The following is a 15,883-nucleotide window of genomic DNA, read 5'->3' as shown; positions in this document are numbered from 1 at the left end:
ACACACAATAAACGGGACTTTCGTTTCCTACTATTTCGACAGTTCCCGGTAATGTTCGGCTGTCCCCAGCCAAGCTGCTACGATTCGGTGAGGATCCGAGGGTGGTGGCGCTCGGTCAAATGTTTTCATTTAATGGTCGGATCCGTGTAAACAAGAGGAAGACGCAATTTTCCTAGGGATTGGGTCCCCATATATAGGTTGGAATAGAATTATGAATCTTTCCGTTTGAGAAGACTCTTTATAGGCTATTATATACACTCTTAATTATCCCATTGAATTTCTTTAGAAAAGCCATAACAAAATACACAGATTGTATCAAAAATCATTTTAATGGAATAGGTTCAAGGGGTCTCTGTTTATGCATACGATCTACAACATTGATTTAACTAGGCCTGAGTAAAGATTCAAATGAACCAGCAGCAATCAAAACAAATCCATCTCAAATACACATTTGCTATAGACACACAGTTAAAACAGCACAAACACAAAATCTATTAGCAATAAATCATCCAATAACTGCCAGGTCTGTGGTCTTCACTCTGACCAACATTTCCCTAAGCAGATGTTTTGTGGTGCAGGCCTGAAATCCACCAGGGATCATTTTGGAGTTGGATGGGCCCTGAAGCATCGTAACCCACTGTGCCTCCAGCCTGAACCTGTCACACTGTATGACTGGAGACTCATCTCAGCTCTTCTCCAGGTTTGACTCGACAGAAACAGTTACTCTGTGACCTTGTCCAATTGAGTTGCGGAGGTTTCTTCTAGGAGAAAGCGTTTTTGTTTCATGCCGAGCTTCAGCTCTTCTCTGGTGTTGAAAACTGCACTCTGAAGGGTCGCGATCTCAGCAGACAGGTCTATCACTATAACACAACAGAACAGAAAATGGAGACAAGGGAAAGGGTGGAGAATGAGTTAGTCCACCAAGGACTGTCTCAGAGGTTTCACAGTCCATGCATCAACACCACCAGTCACCCATGAAATTACAGTGTTCATCTCATTAGTGTTGGTGAAAAATTAAAGGTTCACTTTATTGGGAGAGTGCCATGTTGGATGTAGGATGGGTTGGGATGTGACCCACGCCTAATATACTGAATGAGGTTCCTATGAGGCTCCTATTTTCTTTATTAATATCATCCTATTGTTTTCAATTAACCTGATAGTAAATAAAAATCTTGACACAAAAATTATACTTATGACTAGATTCTAGGACGGCATTTTGGGACAGGCAGGGGCTCAAGCCACCTTTAAACCCTGTCCAATCACATGCCAGCCATTCATCATCATCGTCATCGTCATCATCATCATCATCATTAAGAATACAAAGTTGTTTATTCACCACATTGGCCCATTGTACCATCACAGTTTATTTCTGTGGAGACAGCAATCTGTGTTATTCTTAGACTGTAAACCTTAACTATATTTTGAGTAAAATAATAATAGCAATTCAAGTAGTAGACATTTTAGATTGTTTTAAACTTAACAAAATACAGCATCAACATGTTCTGAAGTGTAACACCACACCTTGCTTGAATGACGACTGTGCTTGTTTGAGAGGCTGCGGCACCAGAATCCCAAACCATTTCAGTGGGTCTTGCTGAGGGTTTTGGTTGCCTTTGGCTACTGGAGGCACTTCAGGAGGCTCCGTTTTCATCAAGAGCTTCTCAATATTTGCTTTTTCACCCTCCTCTTTTTCTGCAAAGTCTTTTTTTGATTTGATTCTTCTCCTTACACCTATGAAATGAAATAATGTAATGAATAACAATTTCATTTGTTTATGGTGGATGCAAATAACAGACATTTTCCACACCATACTGACCATGACAGACTCACCTTCTTCTTGAGGTCCAATATCCTCTACAGACCTCACATCTTTCCCAGACTCATTATTACACTTTTGCGTAACTCGTTCTGTGCAGAACTCTACCTCACTGTTATCCAGTGTCCTGTAACACAGAAATCAAGGTCATGCAAAATTAAGACAATATTTCTGCAAAATGGACAGCCATTCATGTGGGAGCATTCACTTCCATGAAACGTGTGTAAGTCCTCACCTAGCATGTACGCAGACCAGTGGCTCTATCTCGCTCGCATACTGAAGAGCAGAGACCTGTTTGTTTCCCATGGAATACCGCGCCTTGGACATGGAAAACCATCCCTGTGGGGAGAGTGAAATGGTAACATTGGATCTTTATCTAACAAATAGGCACCAGAGTGAAGGAGGAGGATGCAGGAAGAAATATATGCAATTAACAAAATTAGTGTGATAAAGAAATTCCCTGAATCAGTGGTGTAGTGGAAGTTAAAGAGCTGGGTATCCTGCTGAGGAGGCGGGCACATGCACTATGATGCCACAGTCCTATTATTTGTTGGAGGTCAGGCTAATAGGTGGGTGTACTCCACGAGAAAGAGCGGGCTATAACTTCCACTGCACTACTAAGATAATCAGCACTTCGTCCTGGAGCAGAGAGAAGTTGAAAAGTCCTTCCTTTCTCTAAAGATAAACAAGAGCCCTGGTCCTGACAATATCAGTGGCAATTTACTGAAGTCTTGTGCAAGGCAATTAAGTTCTATCTTCTATGATATTTTCAATATGTCTCTGAACCTACAACGTGTACCTAACCTGTGGAAGCAGGCTGTGATTACCCCTGTACCTAAAGGCAGCAGCCCCAAAGCTTTTAATGACTTCAGGCCGGTCACCCTCACTTCTCTTGTAATGAAAACCTTTGAAAAGCTTGTGAAGACAGAGCTTGCAAGGGAAACCGAGCATGCACTCGACCCTATGCAAGTTGCCTATAGGGCACACAGAGGAGTTGAGGATGCTACAATCACTCTACTTAACCTTTTGTTTAAACACCTAGAGGGGAATAAAACCCATGCTAGATTGTTATTTATTGACTTTTCCTCAGCCTTTAACACCATCCAACCCCACATTTTAGCCATGAGGCTGACAGAGCATTTTGAGTTGAGTCACAATCTGGTGGGTTGGATACTGGATTTTTTGATAAACAGAACACAAAGAGTGAAGGTAAACGGCATTTTATCAGATTCATTATGTTCTTCTACTGGCTCACCCCAGGGCTGTGTTCTCTCACCCTTACTTTATATTCTTTACACAAACATGTGCCAAAGTAAGCATGAGAACAGGACCATATTGAAATTTGCAGATGATACAGTCATTGTGAGTCTGCTACATGGTAATGAGTCCAGCCATGGCCCAGTCATTGATGAGTTTGTCACTTGGTGTGACGAATCTTTCTTGGAGCTAAACATATCCAAAACAAAGGATATGATCATAGATTTCAGAACTCATGCTTCAATTTATGATACTACGATCATTAAAGACCAGGCTGTGGACTGTGTAGAAAGCTACAAGTATCTTGGGACAGTCATAGACTCTAAATTGACCTTCGAGAAGAATTGTGAGGCAGTGTGTAAAAAGGGACATCAGCGTTTGTTTTGTCTCAGAAAACTGTCCCGTTTTCACATTGATAAAACCATGATGACCCTCTTTTATAGGGCTTTTATTGAATCAATCTTGTCTTTTTCCCTTGTGTCATGGTTTGGTAACCTGTCTCTGCAAAACAAAAATTCTCTAAACCAAATTGTCAAGTGGGCTAGTAAGCTTATAGGTGAGTCTCAACTCAACCTATCAGTTCTTTACTCCACACAGCTGCAGCGTAAGGCGAGCTCTATTCTTCAACACTGTTCCCATCCTTTACATAGTGAATTCCAGCTCCTTTGCTCTGGCCGTCGGTTTGTGGCCCCTAGGTGGAGAACAAAACGATACAGAAATACTTTTGTACCTGCAGCCATTGCACTACTAAACAAAGCTAGCACGAGATGATGCACTTCGCCCATGCATGGCACTTTAAGCTTTTGAGGGAGCGGGTGAGTGTGTGTGTGTGTGTGTGTAGAAGCACTTTGTCATGACCTTCTTAGGAGTTTTTATATTTTAATACTATTTTGAAATTATAATGATACTTGTTTTAAAGTATTTGTTTTGATGTCTTATGAATCTGTACTGCTGTGATGTCTTGTTTTTATCTTTGGATTGCTGAATCTCCCGTGTGCACAACAAATTTACCCTTGGGTACTAATAAAGAAACTTTGACCTTGACCTTGACTACTGGCCTATATTGTTTTGGAGAATTTGTCAAACATGGCTACCTATTTAGGATCTTGATTATTTGTTTACAAGCCATAATTCAAACAAAAACGTTAGTTATCTTCATTGATATTTTTTAAATTTACCTCACATGGAAAATAATATATTATACATATTGCACAATATGCTTAGAGATATGTTTCATGCTGTCCAAAATGTATTTGTGCATGCAGAGGACATTCATTTGAAAATCAAATATATTAAGTGGCCAAAAAATATTTTGGATATACTTACAGATCTGTAGTGTCAACAGCACATAGGAAGAAAGTATTTCCAGTGCATACAAAATGATGAATCAATGAATGAATACCACCTACATGTTCAAATATATTTTTGGGCCAATTTCTGTGTGTTCTGAAACACATCTCTAAGCATATCTGAAGCACGGGACATGTTAAATGTATTTTTTGCTGTATGGCCTGGCTAAGGACACACACACTATACATTCTTCTGTTGGCAGAGGCTTTCTGTTGGTGCTACGCTTGCTAAAAAGGCAATTACAGATATGCTTTATACAATTTTCTTTATAATCTCTGTTCGCATCCCACCTGCTCTATGAGAGAGTTGAGAGTGGCTCGTTTCTCCTCCAGTAACTCCAGCTGGTCCATGAAACGAAGCAGCTTTTCGTCCAGTAGGAGAGATGATTCTTCCAACTCTGACAGACCCATCTCGGCTTTTTTGCTTCAGTCTTCTTTGATACAATCTTTGCTAGTCGTTTTTTTTTTCAAACTCAGACGTTTGTGGTGGACGTTTAGCTCCTTGGTTTAGCCTGGACATTTGCTACTTCCGCTTAACATCATGTGACAAACTACGTCACCTGGTTTATACCTCAAATAGCAACAAAAGTCGAACAGATATTTTGTCAGAATAAGGTCAAAGAAGTTTCCTTTAAACTCAGTTATGAATATTATCCTGCCAGCCACAACTCACAAAGCTAAAGAAAGACATTATGTAAACTGTACCTTTTGTAAGTACATTACAGCTACAATATTGTATTTATTTTGATTGTGCACGTTTAGTCGGAGGCCAAGCGTACGTCGTGCTTGATTTGCCTCCTGATATACCTAAAACTCAGGCAATATAATTTTATATTTAAACGTGAAAGTAGCAGTGGATGTCAACCACCTCAAAAATACAAAAGAAAAAAGAAAAAGTAGCAGTTCCCATACCGGGAGTCGAACCCGGGCCGCCTGGGTGAAAACCAGGAATCCTAACCGCTAGACCATATGGGACTGGTGTTAACATGGGTGAGATCTGTCTTCATAAACTTGAATTGTACAAACCGTTAACTTGGTGTTTGGCGTTGTAAGACTATCGTGTGCCATTCACAGCGTCGGAATCAGAAGTTTCATCCATCCCCTAGCTTCTTGACGGTAACATTAGCTAGCTAGCTAGCAAACGGCTAACGCTAGCTAACAGAGCGGTAGCTAGCGTAACTGCTTTCCACAGAAAAAGTGTAAACTCTCAACGTTTGTCATTACTGATGGAAGATACCTGGTCTCGCGTGTCTGAAGGGCGTCGGTTCAAACATTTGTAATGGTTATCACGGCGTGTAGTTACGTTTGACGTTAAATAAGACAGAACCCTGCAAATAGAGAATTACTCTCACTTTGGTTTCATAAAGTCCTGTGAGGGGGGTGGTAGCATGACTCCCAGTAGCTCGCCGTGATCGTATAGTGGTTAGTACTCTGCGTTGTGGCCGCAGCAACCCCGGTTCGAATCCGGGTCACGGCAGGGATTAATACCCCTGACACGGCTTGGGAGGCTCTGTTTTTCCTCTATCACCATTATGTTCATCCGTTATAAAGGAATAATACGTGATACATGCCGCACCGAAGTGATGGACAACGTCTAGTGTAAATCTAGTCATGTAATTAAAGACACAATCTAGAACTCACAAACTACGTCTGAAGTTACACAAAAATGTAAAAACAAAATAAAAACGAATGCAAATCGCAAAACTATTACCTGACTGTTGAAATATGATATGATACTGATACTGTTGAAATGATACAGATTTGTATTGGAAAAAGGCCTCTTCAATTTGCTCATATCATTTCGGCAGAGAAATAAATTCATAAACTACCTTCATAATTTACAGTCTGGGTAAAGATATAACGGTCTACAAGTCAAAATTGCCCGTCAAAGTGACAGTGGGCGGTCATGGGTGTGAGAGATGCATTTTCATTGGCGACCTCCGCTGACAACATCCATGTTCCGAGATGAAAAACCAATCAACGAGCCGGCAGATCGCATGTGTCGCTAGCTCTATGCATACGGCAATCTGATTGGTCCTTGTAATCACAAGTAACCGCCCCATTACTGTACCGAGTTCCGCGTTTGAGTGTCTCCATTGAGACTACAGTAATTAGACAGCAGTGGACTCTAAAGTCTCCCATATATTTGTTCAATCATTTATTTACTTTTTTCACTTTAACTTTAACACTCCGCTGGGCAGCATCACTGGTAAGAACAAAAGATACACTGATTATGCAGTATGCATTACTGACTTACTACTGAACACCTCAAATTTAATCCATATTGTATTTACTTAATTTGTGAATTTGTTATCTATGACTAACCTTTTGCAGACCAAATCCACATGCAATGCAATTCAGTACAATGCAGGCAGTGCTGACACAATGAATTTATGCATATTGTCTCAAATCTATCACAGGTTAGACCCAGTGTGGATTTTTTTAAGTGTTCTGTCCATCCCTCCTTCTAACAGATGATGGAGACCACCTCAACCACTGGGGTTCTTCACCCCTATTGGCCGCGTGACCTGTCCATCCCTACCTACGTGGCCAACGACCGGTCTATGTCAGAGATCCTGGTGTTTCTGTTCTCAGTGTCTGGAGTGTTTCTGCTGGTCACCTGGCTGATCACCGGCCGGGAAGGGCCCGCTGGCAGGCTGGGGGCTTGGCGGCGTCTGGCGGTGTGCTGGTTCGCCGTCTGCGGTTTCATACACGGCGTCATTGAGGGCTGGTTCTCACTGTATTACGATATCATACCAGCGGACCAGAGCTTCCTTTCACAGCTGTGTGAGTACAGACGACAGAAACAGTTTAAGAAGTGTCAGACCGTGGTAAAGTGTGATGCTGCATGCTGGGTCAGTATAATAAGTGTCACTTTTCTTACCCGCAGGGAAAGAGTACTCCAAAGGTGACAGCCGATATGTAATGTAAGTTGACCTTTGCACAGAAATACGATGAAAGAACGAAGCGTTAAAGTAGGAGGACTAAGCTGTGATTTGTTTTGTACCCCGCTCCTTTCTTTTCTATCCAGAGCGGATAACTTTACCGTCTGTATGGAGACAGTGACTGCGTGGATGTGGGGACCATTCAGCTTCTGGGCTGTGTTTGCCTTCCTGACCAACAAGCCCTACAGATTCGTACTGCAGCTCATCATTTCATTAGGTAAGAGGATGCAGTTGCTTACAAAACTTGTCACCCTACCACTCTATCATACTGTACTATGCAGAGGAAATGACTCTAACATGAAACAGCTAAAATCAACAGTTTGACAGTTAAATCCATCTTTAGTCTTGAGTGGTAATCTGTCAATATCCACAACTGTTGCTTAGGGCCCAACTTCACTAAAGCATCTTAGCACCAAGATCATCTTTGTCTGTTGGCTTACAGTGAAACAATGATGACCATAACTTAAGTTCTGAAACAATTAGTCGATTAGTCGATCGACAGAAAATTAGTCGATTATGACTTTGATAACCGTTTAATCTTTATAGTCATTTATCAAGTAAAAATACCAGACAGTTGCTGGTTACAGCTTCACAAATGCTAAGATTTGATCGCTTTTCTTCATTTCATATCATTATAAAATGAATGCTTAGGGTTTTATTTGGCTGCTGGTCAGACTAAGTAAGCAATTTTAAGACAACACTTAAGGCTCTGGTAACTTGTGATGGGCATTTGTCATTATTTTTGACATTTTATAGACTAAATGACTAACCGATTAACTTAGGACCTACACACTTTTGGGAAAAGCGGGCCTACCTCGCAAAAAAAGTTCTCTGGAGCCAATTAATTGCTGTATACCATCTCTATTAGATTTTAATGCATAATCTGATTCCAGGTCAGCTGTACGGAGCGGTGCTTTACTTCTACACAGAGCACAGAGATGGCTACGCTCACAGCGAGTTGGGACACCCCATCTACTTCTGGTTCTACTTTGTGTTCATGAACATGCTGTGGATCGTCATCCCCCTGCTGCTCATTGTGGACGCATGGAGACAGCTGTCAGCAGCCCAGACACACACAGACGCCAGGAGGCCGCAGAAGTCGAAGAGGAACTGAGCAGCAAAGGGAGAGATAACTGACTGTGGGACAGTATAGGCTACTGTTGTCTACTGGCAACAGGAAGCATATATGGGGAAAGAAAAATGGGGATGTCATACACTACACAATACTGTGCGTTCAGAAACAAAAAACTGATGCAAAACAAATGTGTGATTGTTTCTATGTTGTCCCGAGTTTGGAGTTGCACTTCTCTTATCTAAGAAGCTTTTTTCCCAATGTAGCCTGTCGCATCTTGTGCCTTTTGAACAGACAAAACCCAAGAACTGTCTGACTCTGGAGTTTATTTTGGAGGGGTCACAGGGGGGAGGGAAAATAAAATCACCTGTGTTTTCACAAAATCATCTTCATCTGTTGTTTATATTGTCACAGAATCCTCATGATTATTTGACTCAACACACTTTAGCCTTAGGTGATACAAAGGTTATCACTGATGTAGCCTTTTCTCTTACTCTGCCACTTGCAAACAACAATAATCTGAAGTCAAGCCTCATTCCCTCTGGAGCATTTGATTTAAGACCTTATTTGGTCTTTTGGTCGCTCTAACGTTCCTTATGGAAGCCGATGAATTTAATCCACATCTCAACGACTAAACTGTTCATGTGAATGTTGATTTGAGTTGTTCCACTTTAAAGAGTCATTTTAGTTTAAAACTTGGCTTAATGAATAAATGGTCAGGGAGCAAGTGAAACCACAACACCAATCAAGCAATGGGTGTAAAATGTTACACCACAGAGGAATATAACAAAGCACTAGTTCCATTATTCCAGCAGCTGAAAATTGAAGGCTGGTAAAATTAAACTAAAATTAAACTAGCTTTGAGAAAATGAAAGAAATCATATCTTAAAATTTTGTGTCTTGAAGTGAATTGATAGTCACTTGAGAAGAAGTGATCATGGGCGACTGTGGAGAAGTGCCCCATCTTGTGGTTATCCCATATTATTACAACTGGTCAACAGGGACACTTCTGTAAGGCCTTATTTGAACCTAAACTTCATGCATGTTTATTGTTTATGAAAAAAAAAAAAAGTTTATCTGTCAAAGGATGCAACTATGCACTCAGATGCAATGTTAGTATCAGACATATTCATTAAGTTAAAGTATATGAATATGTTTCCACGCCGAAATAGCTCAGTTGGGAGAGCGTTAGACTGAAGATCTAAAGGTCCCTGGTTCGATCCCGGGTTTCGGCATTTTGACTCAGCTGGATATTGACAAAAATCAATTTAAAACCGGTTAGGTCCGTTGACGCGGTACGTAATTATGACTCAAGACCTTCTGTCCAATCACTGTCGAACAAAATAGCAGCAGTGCAATCTTTCCCGAAAGTTACATACACTGTACTGTGGTAGGACTAATCTACTTACCACTGCGCAAATCCTTCAAGAAGAAATCCACTTCATTAAATATCTAAGTTAGAATGACAAAACAAACCATTTGTGTTCATGAGTTACTCTGCCCGTTTTGGAACCGCTGACTTTTTCTGCAAACTGACTTTCCCCTCTCATCTTTGCCGTTTCTCATGGGAACAAGGCTAGTAAAGCCCGACCCCTCGTGGCAGATTAGAAAATTGCATCTATGAAGATTTGCATTACAACACAAGTTTGTTGGTTTATTATTTTATTTAGTGTAGAATACAGAATCTACTACGTTCCAGTCATCTACTCCTCATTCCCAGACATGAGTGCATTTGCTTGCGCCACGACAAATAACGTTAGGTGTAAACAAGTTGCATAATTTACATTCAGGCAAGTCACATTCCATAAATTGACTGCTGCAGTGAATCAATATAGAGATGGAAGAAAAGCCATGCATCTCAATATTAATGGCTTTTGTTGTAAGGTAAGGCAGTAGCTGTAGATGCATTTTTATTTTAATGCAAGTTGTGAAAATAACCGCAGACCCGGACTTGACCCTCCTGTTTGGTTGTAGGTTTTATCGTCTTCAGCTGAACATTTTGCTGAGTCTAAGTCCCAGTTGTGTGTTTGTCTCTTTCTCTCTACTTGCTACATCCTTAAGTGCCTTCTGTGCAGCAGGCGAGTCTGGCTGCAGCTCTAACAGTCTCCTAAACGCCCGCCTGGCCTCCTCCAGCTCATTCACCATCTGACAGGCTTGGCCCAGCCGGTACCAGGCCTTCGCCCCCCTGGGCTCCAGCTGCGTGGCCTTTGCAGCGTTGGCCCTGGCCCGTTCCGGCTGGTTCAGTTTGAGCTGGCACAAAGACAGGTTGGAGTGGAGATCTGCCTTCATGGTTCTGTATTCATTAGCGGAAGGAACCGGAGAGTCTTGCGGCAGCGTCTGTGTTTCATCACAGCCGTCTGAGTCTTTCTGCTCTTGTCCTTTCATTCCCGACTCGCTGATATGGCTGTGGAGAGTGATGAGGAGCTTGAGGGCCCGACTGTAGCTGTCTGCAGCTCCCCACACATCCCCGCTCCTGAATCTCACTCCACCCCTTTCCTTGTGCGACCTCACCCACTCCCACTTTTCACCAGGAGGCATCTCCCAGGATTCCCTGCCTGGTGTGAAAGAGTGCAGTTCAACCGTGGCACATAAAGGCTGGTTTCCCTCTGCGGGTTGGGGCGCAGAGGCTTCTGGTCCATTTCCCAGTGGAGACAGTAGAATCTGAGTGGCAAATAAAATGATCAGACCTGCTGTACATTTTCATTTTCACATGCTTGAAAGAATAAAGACTACATAAAAATAGTGTCTTATTCCTTTTGAGCCTGCAATGCATATTCTACATTTTAGGGATTTAGCCGATGCTCTTAGCCCTAGCATCTTAAAATGACAGCAACAGTAGAAAAAGCTTCAATTCATAGATCACCAACATTACAAACAACCAATACTAAAAAGTGCAAGAGTCAGATTCTTTTTGTAAAGGTAAATTTACGTAGATGCATATGTAAGACGACGACTTCTTCTTACCTCACATTTCTCTTCAGCTCTCATCCCCTCCACACACACTTCTGTGATATCGCACTGACCCTCCCCTAGCCTCAGCGTCGTCCAATCACCAAGCGGAACCTGCAGCACAGAGTCCTGACAGCGTGCAAAGGGCGGAGCCGGCACCTCTGTGAGCTCTGTGATTGGCTGGTCAGATTGGATCGACGGCTTCTCATCTCCCTTATCAGACGCTGGACTCTCAGTTTCATCAAGATCCGCTTTGAGCCACACTCGGACTCGACACAGTGAACCCAGCCTCGGGTAGTCGCTGGATGAGCATGCTACATGGGACAAAGATGCAGAGCTTCATCACTGCTAGTATGGCATTTGGACTAAGAATGAATCATTTACATTGAAGCAGAATGTAAGGTCAGAAAAGAGCCATACAGCCATCATCTCCAGCATTACAGGTAGTCTGTTGACCCCTCTTGTCGGTTCGACTTCGCTGGACCTTCCAGAGGCCTCTGGGACACACAGATACCCAGGATGTGACATCGAAGCCGTCATGATCACCATCGCCATCCTGCGCTTCTGGAGGGTGAACAGGATCCATTGCTGGGTACAGAAAAAATAAGAGATCTTCACATCTACAGTAGTTTCAGATATGCATCTTGTCATGTCCTTAGTTGCATATTTTATGAGTGAGATAATTGTTCTTTGCAGCACATCTAATATTTATCTATGCTAACCATCCACATAACCTGTAGATAAATGCATGAGGATACATACAGGATGGAAATGAGGGATCTATCCTTATGGTGTCAGGAGAACAACCTCTCTCTAAATGTCGATAAAAGACAAAAGACATCATTGCTGATTTCAGAAAGGTCCAAAGTCACTCACACCACAACATACATCAATGGGACATCTGTTGAAGTTGTTAGAGATTTCAAATTCTTAGGTATTAGACCCAGACATCAGATTCCTTCTCTTGGTCTCTCAACACCAGTCACATCCTAAAGAAGGCACCACAGTGACTGTACTTTCTGAAATGTCTCAAAAGATCTGGCTTATCTACCAAAACCATGGTTAATTTCTATCAGAGCATCCTCACTACAGGCATCAGTTTGGCAAACGGGACCACATACAAGAACTATACAATCTGCATCAAAAATCATAGGCACAGAACTACCACAGCTCCAGGATATTTACACCAGTCACTGTAAGCATCATTGAGGATTCTAGCCATCCAGCTCATGGTTTATTCTCAGTTCTGCCATCTGGAAAGTGATATCAAAGCATCAGAGCTCGTACTGCCCGCTTCAGTGTATTGAAAATGGACTGAGTCTGACTTTATTTTTGAATGGACATGGCAATAAACTTGAACTGTTTGTGCAGCGGCATGTAGAAATCAAGACACATCATAAATATTCGAGCTGCAATAAGCCCTGAGTGTCTTTCACGGGAGTGTTCACTGACTGAAGCCAAACCCTGAAAGAGGCTACAGCCCTGTTTGCCGTTTGGGTCTTGACGAAATATCTATTTCTTCCAGTAGGTAGGCTAATTCCAAACGTAAATCATTACAGCAAACCGTCCTGACCAGAAGTAAGTTGAGGAACTGATGGCTAAGAAGTCTGTTTTGTTACAATTATGATTTGAAACATTATTGGAAGACTTTTAAAAGCCAATACCCGAGCGCATATAAGTTAAAAGGAGGGTTTATGTTCTGTTCGTTGAATTAAAACCACGTACTGTGACTTCAGAAGTGAAGGTTTAACAGTCCTACCACACCTGCTACTTCAACACAACCCAGCAAGGCGGACAAGATTTCATCAGCTTAACAAACCCGTTGACTCGATGACTAACAAGCTAACGTTAGATAGCGTTAGCTAGCGTGGAAAACCAAGCGCGAGCAAAATTACACGTTGGATTTCAACGTATTACATTCTACACATTCAGAATGGTATTCGTGTCCGTAAATTTAAGACATGTATCTTACCTCAAAACTGTACAAGTCTAATATTGAGTAAGAATTTAGCTACTGCTTAGCAAAGAGATGAGACAGACTAATGTGTCAGATCATAAACAAAAGCCACGTGACAGTGAGAGCGTCCGTCTACTACCGGACGTGACGACACACGTGTTGAAGCATTATTCTAGTACAGAAAGATTTCCTCTTATCAATTCATAGTATTCCCATGATGTCACATGCATTTCCTACCAATATGGCGCTTTACAATACACACATCTCATTGGCTGTGTTTGTAATTTGATTGTAATCACCTGTTAATTTATTACAATCACCTGTTATTTTCCTACCAAGATGGCCGTGTGGTGATGTGACAGAATACTATGAATTACTAGCAGTGTAATTTGCGGATAACCAGCATGATGGTGATGTAGTTTATGTAGGGGACAATTTTAGTTCCTTTGACTATTTGGAGGACGGTTTCCATTTCCTGGAAGTCTCAGAAAACAATCTTCTGGAAAAGAGGCAGGAAAACAATTAATTCTGCCTATGATTTAAAAACAAGCTAAATTAAACTTTGTTACCAAATTGAAAGGACTTGCCTTAAATGAGGCCCAAATAAAAAGTAAAATAGTGACTGTGGAGGAATTACACTATTATACTATTCTGTCTTTAATATATTATTCTGTCTTTAATATATTTACTGTACTCTCTTTGTATTATTATGAGAGCTCATCTCTGTGTGGAAATTTACAAACTGCTGTTCAGCACTTCTCTCATGCCTTTGACCTGACCTGAGACAGATAAGATAGTGGCTAGTTGAATTGGTCCTTGTTTGAACAGGAAATCTTTTATTCCCGGAACCTGGCCTTTCTCAGTTGAATGGTCTCTTGTCTTCAGTAATTGGGCCTAGAGGATGTTGCTGAACTGGTCTTTTGTGAGACACCAAAACTGTTATCTTAGCACTTCTGATGAATGTGATCCAGCCCCCTTTGTAAACTGGATTTCACCTTTTTAATACTGCAGGCAAACTACTGTTTGGCGCTCTTTTGTTCCACACACTTGATGGGTGAACATCTTATGCCTTGTTTGCAAACAATAAAAACAACAGAAGGACAACTCTACTTTCCAAGTCTCTTTTATTACAGAAAACTTCCACCACAGTGACAAATAAATTATACGAAAGCCTGTCTAGAAAGTGGTGATTTAAAAGATTTTGCCACTCCCTCAGACAGGAATGTGGCAAAATAAAAAAAAGAGCTATAGTGACAAACAGCAGGTGGAGACAAAGACCAGGGAGATGGTGAAACAACAGTGAGAGGAAAGAGTAGAAAATGAAAGGAAGATGAAGATGAACAGTGAATAGAAAGAAGCAAGTGGGGAAAACACGCCAATAGATACAAAACATTACAAATAGACATTAAAAAAAAAATGCTCTAGTGTTTTTGATTTTTGGATGATGGACTATATAAGTATATATACATATATATATATATATATATATATATATATATATATATATATATATATATACTAGACTATATACTACTATAAGCAAGCTGTACCAAGTATATGATAATACATTATTATAATACATATCCCTGAATTTATGTCATATAATTTCTTTACAGGGATTAGAAAATGGTTTTGTACAATGCGACAAAATACTAGTACTTTAACTCTCCCCACCTCCCACCACACCACACACACACATACACACACACACATATTTGCATCTGTGTGTATTGACCTTTGGCCTGTACCACTCATGTTTAAGGCTTGTGTGTTAATCCACCCTGTCAGTATGGGTTAGGGCTCTATCTTTTGGACACTAGAAACCATTAGGGCTATCAGAGGGATACCTCACTGAGCAACCAACATGTATTTGTGTTGTGTGTGTGTGTGTGTGTGTGTGTGTGTGTGTGTGTGTGTGTGTGTGTGTGTGTTAGAGAGAGTGAGGGGGGGATGAGTTATCTTAGTTGCTATCTGTCGTCTTATGAGCCCTGCTTGTCCCAGGACAAGGGTGAGACAAGGTAATAAACTTGCTACACTAATGAGACTGTGCTGGATAACAAGAGCCATGCACATTTTAGCGTTAGGTTTACAGCTGTGGTTCCCAAAGTGGGCTCCAGACACTTCCAGGAGTCCTTAAGAGGGTTCAGGGAGCTCCCATGAAAATGAGGAAAACTTGAATTTTGCTATTATTTTATTCAGTGGAAAACAGGACAATGAGAGAATGTTTAAGAATGATTGTTTTGATCCTTGCTTTACTTTCCCCACTGTTACCTCCCCACCTACATAGGCAGCAATTCTGGACTAAAATCATATCTAAAAATTGTTCTCAAATGGGGGTCTTTGGCCTTATGTGTATCTATTAAGCAGTCCTTGACTTGGAAAGTTTGGGGATTAGCTGGTCTACAGCATACAAAAGCCCACCTTGGGAAGGAACTAACAAAGAGGCATCTCCCTTCGGTCAGGCGTGCAATGGGTGCTGAGAAACAAACAAATATTAAATACTGGTGACAAAACGGAACATAAACAAAGCACACAGAA

General features: G+C 41.3%; 3 protein-coding genes and 3 non-coding genes across 8 annotated transcripts; 3 read left to right on the top strand and 3 right to left on the bottom strand.

The window, feature by feature from the left end:
- Positions 1 to 327: 327 nt before the first annotated feature.
- Positions 328 to 5,045, bottom strand: vma22 (vacuolar ATPase assembly factor VMA22). The gene is made up of 5 exons (XM_071906321.2): positions 4,714 to 5,045; positions 2,052 to 2,155; positions 1,831 to 1,943; positions 1,522 to 1,731; positions 328 to 860 (listed from the first exon to the last, which is right to left on the bottom strand). Exons 1-5 carry the CDS (start codon positions 4,831 to 4,833, stop codon positions 721 to 723), a joined length of 687 nt encoding a protein of 228 aa, XP_071762422.2. The 5' UTR covers positions 4,834 to 5,045; the 3' UTR covers positions 328 to 720.
- A 27-nt stretch (positions 5,046 to 5,072) lies between these two features.
- ebp (EBP cholestenol delta-isomerase) lies at positions 5,073 to 8,800 on the top strand. Of its 2 annotated transcripts, none has more exons than XM_071906320.2 (5): positions 5,073 to 5,132; positions 6,897 to 7,209; positions 7,313 to 7,349; positions 7,454 to 7,584; positions 8,261 to 8,800. In XM_071906320.2, exons 2-5 carry the CDS (start codon positions 6,897 to 6,899, stop codon positions 8,479 to 8,481), a joined length of 702 nt encoding a protein of 233 aa, XP_071762421.1. In that variant the 5' UTR covers positions 5,073 to 5,132; the 3' UTR covers positions 8,482 to 8,800. The 2 variants fall into 2 exon arrangements, with proteins under 2 accessions (XP_071762421.1, XP_071762420.1); XM_071906319.2 differs by lacking the exon at positions 5,073 to 5,132 and adding an exon at positions 6,534 to 6,631.
- Positions 5,326 to 5,397, bottom strand: trnae-uuc (transfer RNA glutamic acid (anticodon UUC)). The gene has a single exon. It is a non-coding gene; the product is annotated as a tRNA-Glu (tRNA).
- On the top strand, positions 5,828 to 5,899 carry trnah-gug (transfer RNA histidin (anticodon GUG)). Its single transcript has one exon. It is a non-coding gene; the product is annotated as a tRNA-His (tRNA).
- An 801-nt stretch (positions 8,801 to 9,601) lies between the features above and the next one.
- trnaf-gaa (transfer RNA phenylalanine (anticodon GAA)) lies at positions 9,602 to 9,674 on the top strand. Its single transcript has one exon. It is a non-coding gene; the product is annotated as a tRNA-Phe (tRNA).
- Positions 9,675 to 10,093: 419 nt separating this feature from the next.
- fkbpl (FKBP prolyl isomerase like) lies at positions 10,094 to 13,448 on the bottom strand. Of its 2 annotated transcripts, XM_071906331.2 has the most exons (4): positions 13,361 to 13,448; positions 11,809 to 11,976; positions 11,404 to 11,702; positions 10,094 to 11,100 (listed from the first exon to the last, which is right to left on the bottom strand). In XM_071906331.2, exons 2-4 carry the CDS (start codon positions 11,972 to 11,974, stop codon positions 10,426 to 10,428), a joined length of 1,140 nt encoding a protein of 379 aa, XP_071762432.2. In that variant the 5' UTR covers positions 11,975 to 11,976; positions 13,361 to 13,448; the 3' UTR covers positions 10,094 to 10,425. The 2 variants fall into 2 exon arrangements, with proteins under 2 accessions (XP_071762432.2, XP_078144488.1); XM_078288362.1 differs by lacking the exon at positions 13,361 to 13,448 and having other exon boundaries at positions 11,809 to 12,389.
- Between the last annotated feature and the right edge of the window lie 2,435 nt (positions 13,449 to 15,883).

Source organism: Centroberyx gerrardi, chromosome 14 (genome assembly GCF_048128805.1).
Source record: "Centroberyx gerrardi isolate f3 chromosome 14, fCenGer3.hap1.cur.20231027, whole genome shotgun sequence".
Lineage (NCBI taxonomy): Eukaryota > Metazoa > Chordata > Actinopteri > Beryciformes > Berycidae > Centroberyx > Centroberyx gerrardi.
Note: the sequence above shows the minus strand (reverse complement) of the source record. Positions and strands in the feature narration are given on the sequence as shown.

Bases quoted from the DNA above. Each gene is read 5' to 3' on its own strand.
- vma22 (XM_071906321.2), bottom strand. From the start codon at position 4,833: ATGGGTCTGTCAGAGTTGGAAGAATCATCTCTCCTACTGGACGAAAAG. The intron at 1,732-1,830 runs GTGAGTCTGTCA...TTCATTTCATAG, and splicing joins TATTGGACCTCAAGAAGAAG to GTGTAAGGAGAAGAATCAAA. The intron at 861-1,521 runs GTGTGGTGTTAC...GTTGTGTTATAG, and splicing joins ACAGTCGTCATTCAAGCAAG to TGATAGACCTGTCTGCTGAG.
- ebp (XM_071906320.2), top strand. From the start codon at position 6,897: ATGATGGAGACCACCTCAACCACTGGGGTTCTTCACCCCTATTGGCCG. The intron at 7,350-7,453 runs GTAAGTTGACCT...TTTTCTATCCAG, and splicing joins GGTGACAGCCGATATGTAAT to AGCGGATAACTTTACCGTCT. The intron at 7,585-8,260 runs GTAAGAGGATGC...ATCTGATTCCAG, and splicing joins GCAGCTCATCATTTCATTAG to GTCAGCTGTACGGAGCGGTG.
- fkbpl (XM_071906331.2), bottom strand. From the start codon at position 11,974: ATGGATCCTGTTCACCCTCCAGAAGCGCAGGATGGCGATGGTGATCAT. The intron at 11,703-11,808 runs GTATGGCTCTTT...TGTCCCATGTAG, and splicing joins TAATGCTGGAGATGATGGCT to CATGCTCATCCAGCGACTAC. The intron at 11,101-11,403 runs GTAAGAAGAAGT...TTTGCCACTCAG, and splicing joins GAGCTGAAGAGAAATGTGAG to ATTCTACTGTCTCCACTGGG.